This window comes from Falco peregrinus, chromosome 4, assembly GCF_023634155.1.
Source record: "Falco peregrinus isolate bFalPer1 chromosome 4, bFalPer1.pri, whole genome shotgun sequence".
NCBI lineage: Eukaryota > Metazoa > Chordata > Aves > Falconiformes > Falconidae > Falco > Falco peregrinus.
Window position 1 is genome coordinate 121,134,979 of NC_073724.1, and position 12,089 is coordinate 121,147,067.

Sequence of the window (12,089 nt, forward strand, 5' to 3'; positions counted from 1 at the left end):
AGGTTACTCAACTTTTTTCACCAATCTTTTAAAGAAAGCAAATGTTCAAGTATTTTGTGTCCTGAACTAGACTCTGCTGATCAAGATCATCTACTAATACCTCTTTGTATTCCACTCCCTTCTCCCAAGTCATTCCTAAGGTTTAGAAGAAACGGGTACAAAGTATTTGTGTTAGGAGGGTGACATAAATCCAGAATTAAATAACTTCCAGATGAACACGTGATGAGTATGAGGCATACTGGTATGGAAAGCTAGGAAACAAAAGAGTCTTCCATTTGTACACTCAGGACAAGACATGTGAAAAAGGAATCCAGACAGAGGTGGAAAAGACTAGGTAGCATACTGCTGGTATGGACTTCTGACTCAGCGCTGGTATTGCCACTACTTTGGAGGCCCGAAGTTTCCATTTTGTTTATTTTTAAAGTATTGAGCTGTGACTTGCCTGGTCCTCTTAAATCACAGGAAAGACAAAAGCAGATGTTGGGAAGGATGACCGTTTGGATTGAACATATTAGAAGAAAGCTGCAATGCTGATGCAGGAAGAAACGAACACACACAACCTACAGTAGAGAAAAGAGTGATGCCCACAGAAGCAGCTCGCAGGTAACTCTGCAGACCAAAAGATACGCTGCCTGGTTCGCTACAACTGAAAGACCAAGAAAAAATGAACAGTTTTTTAAGAATAAAGTTTTTCACCTGAAAGTAGAGCCACTTACACGTATCAAAATTCCAGGCAGTGGATGCTTACGAGCACAGTAATTGGAAAGAAAAACAAGGGCTAAAAGCAGGCTAAGAGAAATTTACTTGCATCAGTTCAGCAAAAAATGTAGTTTCTTTATGAAGGGCTTTCTTTGTAGAAATAGCGTAATCCTAAGCTTAGCAACCCCTTTATAAGGAACTAGATGTTTTCACTGAAAATAGAAGCTGACAGTCCACCTCTGTTCTTACAGAAATATTATTTTAACCTAAAGAATTCCATAAAAACTAGCAGATAGCTTAGCATTTTTAAAAGGCTGCCTTTTAAAATTTTAAATGGACAAATATTTCAGTACAAAGCATTTTAATTTTTCATCTAAGAGAACAGAACAGTCAGTGAGACGAGACTTAAATCAGATACCTGACTTTTTTCACCCCCCGCTTTAAGTGCTGACATGTGTTTCTTGGAGAAGAAAGTACATGAACGACTGAATGCAAGATCTACATAAAAAGAGGTCACCCATGATATTGTTTGGAATGTCACACACAGACCTATAGTCTTTGTTCCATGCAAAGTATATTATATTAAATGTTAAACGGACATTTAATATAGAGAATTCTAAAGAGCTTCTTGTTTTGCAGTAAAAAGGGAAACGTGCACTAAGAGGCTGAACTGTGACAAGTGCAGAATAGTATCAATAATCCCATTATAACACCTGATTTGCCAAACTTGTCTCTACAAGTTATTCTAAAATTCACAATAGCGTTCTTAACCATTTATGAAATGGAGCAGATCATGTCTTTGTAGCATTCACAGCCACTGATTCTCCATGCTTTGTTGGAAAGAATGGCATGAATAGCTACCAAGTCTTACACTTCATTTTCTTCAACTTCTTATTGATATCCTGGTGTTTTGAATGGTGTTTGACTATAGGAGAATATAATACAAAGGTAGTATAAAGCAGGTGTTTTCTTTCTGGAACCAGTAAGTTCTGTTGATGTATTATGCAGGATCACAGCTTAACGGACCAAACCAGGTCATCAATATGCATGATCTCCACATCGAGCAGTGACCAGGAAGCGGGTATGGATCCTCTCCTGAAAACTGGAAAGCCTGTCAAGCTGAGATTTAAGACAAAAATAGTACAGGCTCCAGGTGCATCTGAAATCATGTGCATACACACAACGCACACCAAATATAAGATTTTTCAGGAAAATGGCAAGGGATAAAGACCCTTATGGAGTGTGATTACTCATTGATGAATACATACTTCCCATAATCTAGATAGAAAAACAGGTTTTTCTTAGTTCTGTACCTTAACTGAATGAAGCTAAGCCTCTCTTAGGGATCATCACAGATCATCCAGAAGAAATATCGTAAACTGAATGATGGCATAGAATAAAGAGAACTTATTTTGCCAAGGAGATATATGAAATAAACTTTTTTCCTGCTAGAAATCTGCCTTCCAGAAAAATGTTTTTGGAGCTATTACTAATTGCAGGACACTTCTAGAAAGTAAAACATGAGATGGTTCTTATAAATTATAAGGTTATTTTTTAAACAGAAAATGAAAGCATACAGCAAGACAACTATTTAACTTTTGTTTAGACAAAGATTATTAAATTCTTAAACTGGAAGGTGGAGATGCCTTATACATCAATGATTTTAATCCAATTAAGTTGTGTAAGCAGAGAAAGTCTCAAACAAAGATATGCAACAATTCTGTCCAGCTCTTAAAAAGGGATTAATCACTCCAAAATAAGAAAAACAAGCAAAACTAACAACAATCAAAAATTTGGACAGACTGGGAAAAATTCATTTGTTAGATAAATAAACAAAAGCCACAATTCGTGTACAAGGCTTTAAGAAAAAAAATATATATGCAAAGTGGAAAAAGAGGAGATGGAGGCTACCGAGAAATTCAGACTGGGGAGGGGAAATTCTGTTGGCTAATGGAGTGATGGACAATGAACTGGCATTAGCAGCAATACTAGGCCCACTATCAGGTGCAGAGATTAAATTTATAAATGGACTTTGAAAAAGCAAACATGATCAATATTCTGTATTTGGAAAGCAGCAGTTTCCTTATGTTTCTAACATAAACAAGCATATTAGTACCACAGAGAATGTGTGACATTAATGAGGAAAGACCTTCTAATCAACATACCCATACACCTCACATTTTAAAAGAGAAAACAGTTGACCCACTGATGTTCATTTTTATAAATGCTGGAATATCAGGACAAGATAAATGTGCATGGAGATGCTCTTTCTCATATAAGAAACAGCCATTTAATTAACATTTAGACCAACTGGATTCTGCCTTTTGCAAAAATAAAACAGGTAATATTTTCATGAGAACCACTCGGACATTTCCCACCATTTTTTCCAGGTGATTCATAGATCAGTGTGTCATAGCAAATGGAGTCATAGGTCAGCATTTGAACACTGCCAAACTGTTATGCATTGGCAAGGTAGATGCAACACATTTTCATGAAGTATCTAATGAATTTTTAATTTAAAACCAACATTAGATACCAGTAACTAAGACCTCAAAACACAACAGTCAAAAGAATCATTGATCTAAGCCATGTTCAGCTGAGTTTTCCAAGCACCTGCACAAGGCCCTCTTAGTATTCTGTGCTTTCATCAACTAAACACAACAAAAATAAGCAAAGGAGTAACTAACCAAGAGGACAAAATAGTCCCCCAAAATATTCTGAGTCACTAGGTAAACTAGGGAAGTTGAAACAAAATGCGTTCTCATACAGTTCTTCAGGCTTGCATCAAGCCATGTGCTTCAGGAGTAAGAGATGTCCACAGGCAGGACAGCTGGAGCTGGAAGGTGGAAAGTGAGAACTCCCACCGGTTGCCCTGTGCTTCAAGTGCCCCGTGGTGACATGGGTGTCAACCAATGACAACATCGCCCAGAAAGCATCAACTGCTTGTGAAGGTCTACATCCTTCCTGGTTTCTGGGGTTAGGAACATACTTTTTTTCCACTTGTTTTTTCCTCCCAGAAACCTGCTCAGGTTTTTATATTTTTATTCACAAAGCAGGAAGAAATCTACAGAAAGCAGCACAGTATGTTTAGAAGCAAACCTGCCTGACACGGTTTTCTATCACAGATCGTATCAACAGAGCACGATTCCAAAGCGGGAGAAACACAGAAGCCTCACAGCCCCAAAGTACACATGAGGGAATATCACTGTGCAGGAATTGACCTGAACAGCTCCGGCACTTTTGCATTTGGATCCACAGGTTTCTTGAATCTGACTTTCCCCCCTCCCCCAAGTAGCTGTGCCAACAAGGCTTAAGGGAGTAACATCCAAAAAAAAGTCAGGTGAAGCTTCAGCGGGTCCGCTGACTTTTCCTACAGAAATTCCTACAACTGGCAAGGCAGAAAATTCAATTTGGACCTTGGATTTCAGTAGGTGTTCCTGTACAGACAGGTAAAAACTGGACTCTCCTAGGCCAAAGAGGTGCCATATTCACACAGCCACTATGGGAAAGCACTGAAGCTGGATAAAGCCCATGCAGAAAGTGTCCCTCCAGGCTTTGACAGTGAGGCCACAGCTCTGGCTGGGAGGAAAACATTCCCCAGCACCGGTGGGCAAAAATGTGGTCTTCAGATTCAGTTAAGAAAACACTGCAAGATTAATAAAATGCTGTGCAATACTACTGATAAAATAGAAGGAAGCCACCTCAAACCTATTAACATACTTTTGAGTAATGCACATGGACTATCTCGGCCCTGCGGGGCCACCTCATGCAGCCAGCATGAGCTGGGCTGGATGAGGCTTTCTAAAAAGATCTCAGTCAGTACAGTAGAGATACTGAAAGTCTCAAGAGAAGGATTATATGGACAAAATTCAAAAATTTAAAGATTTCTGCTTTTTAAGAATTTTTTGTCTGTCTTAAAATAGCAATGATAAAGCTAACACCTGCAAGACATGCAGTAAGCTCCTCTATGGAAAAATACTTTACACTGGGTTTTCCCCAGTGTCTCCTTCAGAAAGTTTGAAAATACAATACACACAGAGACAAATTTCAAAGCAATTTGCTGTCTTCCAAAATTAACTGCAATCAAGTACATCCAGATATAGCAATCATTCACCTCACTGCCCAATATGGAAATTTCTGCATAGTTTACTAATTTACTACAAGCAGAAGTTTCTCTGCAGAGAAACCATGGAATACCCAACTTTCTTTTCTATAAGCCTGAGAAAAAAACCAGTTTCTGTCTGTCTGTTAATTGACATCTAAACCCCTCCTCAGGTGATCTGGGGTACTGAGGTCAAAGCTCTTAATTCCCTAAAAGATGAAGTATGCCTAAGTCTTAAAAATACATCTTCTCCACCCCAAAAGGTCATTTCACAGGTATTTTTTAAATTACTGCTTGATTACAAAGGTCATTGACAAACTAAAACCAAGATACATCTCTTAAATGTTACAGAAATACTCTAGAGGAGATTTACTGCAGCAGTAAACCTAATTATCATCCTCAAGTCCATCCGGTAACGAAACAGGCTGCTGACGGTCACCCTACAGCTGCTTCTTGTTTGTCCCCAAGCCAGGGACCCACCCGTAGAGTCTACAGTCTCTCCCTGCTCTTCGTAAGGCTACAGTAACCTTCTGTATCCTTTGGGCTGAAAAAAATAGAAAACCCACATTCTGGCCAGACTACAGGGCATGAAGTAATAGAAAGTTGCTTGTCGGAGATTCAAGGCAGGTACCTCAAGTTTTCTTTACTGACGCCCCAGGGTTAGCTAGGTGCCAAGTCAGGGGGAACACTTCATTTCACCCCAATTATTTTTTTTTTAATTATTTTTTTTATTATTATTCCAAACCTGTTGTAAGGTTGTGTTTACCAAACTGCAGTTGTTTTAGTTGTTTTGCCACGCAGGATTTCTGAATTAATCCAGGTAACTTGTGTTCGATACTGAAACGGCTGCATTTACAGAACTCACTAGCATGGTCCCGAAGCCTCACAGACATTGCTGCTCCTGCGTAGTGTCTGCCACCCTCCTGCTTTCACAGTCAATACTGCACCATTGCAATAAAGGAATGTATTTTCACAAAAGGAGCACTTTTCCTAGCACCTGACCTTTCTTTCTTGAAAGGTTCTAATTTTACTACAACAATTTGATTTTCAATAAAGTTGTCTGCAATCTACTGAAGCACACCTCACTTCTTCCTAATATGCCAGCACACGTACTTTGCAAGTACATACTTGTACAGGGCTCCTCCTCTATAAACCTCAAAACATTTTACAAGGCAAAGGAGGAAAAATAATTGCGATTCTATTCCTGAAGCAGAAGTTGCATTCATTGCCAAAGACTTCTGTTTTTTTAAAAAAAAATAAAAGTATTGAAAAGACCAGGGATCTAGTTCCCGTTCCATCAGAGCCACCCATATTATGTTGGCTAGAATTCACTTAATTTCTCACTAGGGAAATAGTATCACCTTTCCAGTCTTCAGAGTAGAAGGATAAATCCATTAACATTTGCAAAGCATTGGACTACAGGGTAAAGAACAGCAAAGAAAAACCAAAAGCCACAGCACAAGTTAGTAAAACAAGGCAGGGGGAAAATCACTTGATTTTAACCGTCTGAATTTTAATCCACTGAAAAATTTTTAAAAAGGCCACTTTATCGTAAGTAAAGCAAATCCCTGTCAGAAGATGGTAGAAGAAATGGTCAGCTCCTATCTTCTGATTTTAAGCAATGGAAAACCAATACAGTAAGGAAAAAAAAAAAAAGAATCAAGCAACTATTTGGGCACTGCAGGCCGTAAATATTTAGTTATGTAAAATAAATTATATTTATTTATTATATGTGTTTGTATATAAGCTATACACATACACACATACTATATATGCACAAAAAATGCTATTGCAATTTTCTAGAAAACAGGTATTCACATATTTCTGATATCTTGAAAGAAGGTTTTTTCAAGTCTGGTGGGACACGGGGTGAGGAAAGCTGGTAAAGGTAATCATACTATCTGCTTACATCCACCTTTCCTCTTGCCTTTAGTGCTCGTCTCTCCCCTCTATCTCCTTTCCCTTTGGCATTCATTTTACCTTATTTTAAGGCTCCTCTCCTGATCACTGTCATAAATAACACCAAAAGATGCTGCACTTCACTCATAGCTGCCAAGAGGAATGTGTGGATAGAAACAATACTACCTTTTATTTGCTCCATATTTTAAAATGTTTTAAACGTATCATGTTTCTCATTGCCACTGACACAGCAATCGACACCAAGTGACCTGTCCACTCTCTCCAGATCACAGATAACATAGCTATTTTTACCAAGCAGGCATATCTCTTCAGGGTTAATTGGCCTTCCAGAAAAAAATGGACAGGGAAAAACATCATAACAATTAGCACCTTTTTAAAAAATCTGAACAGAAACTTGTACTTGCACTTTAGTTCAAATTTAAAGCTCCTTATGGGCATCTCACAGAATGGACTTTCCTACCTTTTTTCTATGTTATCAATGCCTTCAGCTGAGGTACTACAGTCAGCAACTAATTAGCATGCACTGAAATGAGCAGCAGGTTTCACAGCTCAGGCTCTTTAGGGTTACTCTCAACCTCACAGAGGCAGGCCACACTGACTGCCTAGAGACACTTTTTACTCTGAAACAATGGTAGCTAAATGTCGAGCAAAAACAAAGCATGACAAAACATGACAAGGAAGGTCACCTACATGTTCCCTGCAAACAACACAGACTGTGAAAGACTGCTGCTGAGTTTAAAGTGTGAATTAATAATAAAAAATTCAGCAGAGATGTACTTAGGATCTGAAAAAAAATCCCACAAACATTTTACCTAATTAACATGCTAGGTAAAAGTCTTTTACTAGATAGCAGCAAAAGCACACATTGACTAAATCCACCTAGTAAGAGTGTTCTAAGCCACTGATTTCAACTACCTTATTCATTGTGATAGCTAATAATAATACAAAATTGCAATATAAATACTATTAGTTGGAATACTGTTAATGGGAAATGAGAGCCTTTCTACAGTCTCAATTCTGAATATTAAGGGAATTCTAAGCGTATATTAAATAATGCTGTACTGAAAATACAAGTGAAACAGCCCAGTGCATCTCCACAACAGATCTAGAAAGGACTGCAGAACTGCAGTACCAGGGCTGATACATCAGATACTTCTCCCATTTATACCACGGCACAGCCTAGAAAAGCTGGTAAAGAACCTGCTGGAGGCAAACAATAAGCAAAAAAACAGCCCCCAAAAAACTTTGACAGCAACAGGTACAATAGGGTGAAAAGACTCATTAAAACAACTCCCTTGATAAAATAAGACATAGGGCAATTTACATATGGATCCTGTAATTCATCACATACATTCAAGCCACTTACCATGTAATTAGGGATAAATTATAAACACTGAACCATGGTATTTCACTAGCGTTTGTGCAGGTTCTCCTTCTCCAAACAAAAGCACTCTGTGTATAGAAACTTGGCACCCAAGTGCACTGCATCAGCGGACAATTTTTTAAAACCAACAAAGTATTCATTTCTGGGAAACTTATTTTCACTGTCCACCCTTACTTTTTTTTTTTTTTAAAACTTGCCAAAAAAGTCCTAAGTTAGAATATTTTGAGTTCCCTAAGGTGACAAAAGGCATTTGGACAGAATCTGTGAAGAGATTTAGAAATCTTGCTTCAGAAACTAACTACTGAGAATTTCCAGTTCCCTTTATAACTGGTTTAAAAGGAATATCCCACTGTTGGTGAATACAACTTCACATTTATTTTGATTGCACTGTCTCTTAGCAAAAGGCTTTATGTGAAATTTTATTACCATCTCAAAAACAGAAATCCTTTTACAGGCCCAAGAAGAAACATCCAGCATTGTTCCTGAACTGTACACTTATCAGCAAACCAAGGAAGCGATCCCACAAGACTTCATTCATATAAGCAGCCATTCAGTGAATCTCAAACGATGCAGCTGTATGGCTGGAAAGTTGGGTTTTTCAAATGCAAGTATCTGAAAGCCTCCGTTGTTAAGACGGAGCCTTCCGAAACTGAGAATGTAATTATTTTTCCAACTTAGCAAGACTATTCCTTAAATGCGGCGACCGCTGTAAGTGTCTCTGCATATAAAAAACATTCCCAGTGTAGAAGGGATAAATGTTTTTAAGAACTGATCTTAAATTCTCTACAGTGTCATTACAAAAGTCACTAAATACATACTTTTAATCAAAGTTTCATGAGGCTTATATTGATTCTGTCACTGAAAACCTGATATATTTAATCAAATTCAGTGCAACTGCCAACATAATCAATGTATGCTAATGTAAATTCATGTACAATGAAAGAATTGGAGCACCAGTAACTGCAGGCCCTTATAGCACTACTGTGAGCCTTTGGATTAAATTCAGCACAAATTTCATTTGATTTGCAAAGTGTTTTCTACTGAGTTTTGGGCTTGAGACAACACACAGGAAATCTAGGACTAGAAAATGTTCACATCGCAGATACAGAAATCCTCTTTCATAAACTGACAGTAAAGTCTGGCCCACAGAAAACGTTTGTTCTGTATATACTTGTGGGGATGCAGCACTGATGACTAAAAGGATGCTTAACACAACAGCCTACAAACTACATTTGGAAACATCCTAGCGACAGCTTGTGTTTTCACATTTCACTGCTGTCACTGCCCCAACATCAACAATTGTAACGTCAGGCACATCTCCAGTTGTATTTTACCATATACTGAGCTCCACAAGCTCCCTTACTTATATTTTATTCCGCCTTTAATCTATTTTAAAATAAATTTATTATTTTGAATCTGTTGTACTTGAACTTAAGCGCCAAGAGCCTTTACTGTAAATTTTGCAGGCAGCTGCCCCTTATTAGATGCTTTCTAATTTTGGAACAAGGGAGAAAAATCAATCCTCCCTCCTTTCTCACAAACAAATCAAAATTCATTCCACTTCCTATCACAAGCAGGAGGCCAAATCTGGCTGCTTTTATTTCACATGAATAGGAAGCTGCTCTCACTGAAGAATGTGAACGCAGATTTATTTTGGACTGAGTATGTCAGAAAACATTTCCTCTCCCTCTAATTGACCTGATTTTACTTTTTACACAGGTTTCACACTAACTTCTGAGAAACTCTCAAAGAGTTGATTGACTTTATAACAATTTGGAAAAAAACGTTAAAAATGTCTTCTGCACTCAAGAACTTCCTCAAGTCAAAATGTCCATGAAAGCACAGAATGGGCCCAAGTCCTGCATAGGCCAAAAGCTGCCCGATTCAGAACTTCAACAGATACTTTCATAGTAAGTAACTTATGGAAAGGATAAACAAAAAAACCACACTGTGGACAATTTGCTAATGAGTAAATTATATCAAGAGAACAATGCCATAGACAATAAAATTATTCCAGAACCTACCTGTGCATATTCTTTCTCAATTGAAGCTCTTTTCTGACTGAATGCTCTGAAAGAGGGGGAAAAAACATAATCTGTTAATACATACAGCAAAGCACTATAAATTCAATAATTTACTTTAAAGTATTTTCTGCTACACAGTCTTTATAGTTAAATGAGCAACAAAAAAAGCAAACTTGTTTGACAACTGTGTATCAGTAGCCTAGCAACTAGCACATGTGGACTTCACATATGTGATGTTCAAATTTCCAAGTTTTATTGGACAAATTCAGTTCCCAGGACTACCAGTGTAAACACAGTTTACTTCATTAAAGGCTCATCAGCTTTCCACTGGTATAGCCCAGGGAAGAATTTGGTAGCACAGAACAGAATTCGGCTTTATGCATCTAGGCGGACTTACTTATTTTTTTCTGTTCTTTTTTTCTCCCCAAAATAATAATGAAAAAGTCCAGTTTCCTCAACAGCAACTGAACACACCTGATTTAGTTGCAGTCAGAAGACTAACAGCCTCTCTTTAAACCCATGCTGCCCCACAGCAATATCCTGATTTACCCATTAATGCAGCTCTATCACATTAGACCCACTGAACTCCATGCCAATCATAGCACGTCATTCCACACTAACATCAGGGCTGTACTCGCATGTACAGGCTCACGATGAACCATCTCAACCTATTATCAAATAGAGGGTTTCAACACTAGCACCGTTGTAACAGGAAGAAGGTTCAAATACCTAGATGTGTCAAAGCTCCTGCTTCAATAGCTTAAGCTATTCTGTCTGGCCTTTGAACAGTCAAAGCAGAGTCATTTTCTTCAAGATGTACTAAAAACCACAAAGCTTAAGGCTACGCCATCAGCAAAAGAAAATCTAATTCTATTTAAATTAGTTACACAATAATTATGGTGACATGTTAATAAAAAAATCCTCAGGAACATCCTATAATAAGGTTAACTCAATAAAAACAAACAAAAGGAGCTCTGAACAGGCTTTTTCTACTCCTGTCTACTCCATTTCACCCATGAAGAGTATCCACATGCTGATAGGGTATTACGGGCTCGGTTGCCCCAATGAGATGTAAAACAAAAGTCTAAATGCATCACAATTGCTTAAAATTCTTTCCAGATTAATGATAGCCCTGAAGATCTGGCCATATTCCAACTCCAATAATCACATCCCATCTTCTTAAATCCCCCTCGTGTAGCTCAGGTGGATGCACAGGGCTGCATGACCGTGCGATATGAAACAATTCTGTGAATAGGTAAAGCTGTCTGAGATGCTTGTAAATGAATCTACTTTGTAAAGCATTCAAGGTATTTCATCTAATATTACAAAGCAATTTATTTTCGGCTCTCCTTCTTCAAAGTCCAATATTGCAGCAGTTTAGTAAACATCTAAAAACCACAGTTTCCTTCTAGAAGAACTTATTTTTCTTTTGAAAGTATAAATAACTGCAGAAATAACTACTAGGAATAACTGAAACGCTTTATCAATACTGGAAAGGTAAAAGAAAACAAGCGTCTCTCTGCAACATAGATCTGGGAAGACTTTAGGCAAAGGCAGTTATTTTCCAGTTCTAAAGCTAATCTTATTTGAAAACATAACATCAGAGCGAAGTGTTAAGGATACTCAGTTTACACAAAACCTAGATATGGAGCTGGGTATTTCACCATGAGGTCTTTTTTCCCCATACAAAACAAATTCCACTTAAACTAATTGCGTAACAACAATTGCGACAAGCTGGAAGCCTAAGATATCCCCTAAAAACCTTCTACATTAAAAGGTTTACACTAGAGAAGAAAAACAAAAGCATTCAACTGGCCCTAGTGTAGAATTACAAAATACCATGCAAATCAAATTTACTTGCAGAACCAACAGAAATCTTGGACTTGGAATGACTGCAAGCTCCAGCATGAAGAAAATGTATTGTACAGTAGCACCTCCATAAACTAGAAACATTTCAGAG

The 12,089-nt window shown here is 37.8% G+C and overlaps 1 protein-coding gene across 3 annotated transcripts in view; it reads right to left on the minus strand.

Annotated features, from left to right (window-relative positions):
• Positions 1 to 12,089, minus strand: part of FCHSD2 (FCH and double SH3 domains 2) — a 163,504-nt gene that overhangs the window by 117,367 nt on the left and 34,048 nt on the right. For all 3 annotated transcript variants that reach the window (XM_055801933.1, XM_055801934.1, XM_013305168.3), the window contains exon 3: positions 10,130 to 10,175. In XM_055801933.1, the coding sequence (XP_055657908.1) occupies positions 10,130 to 10,175 (46 nt within the window). The remainder of the gene's footprint in view (positions 1 to 10,129; positions 10,176 to 12,089) is intronic.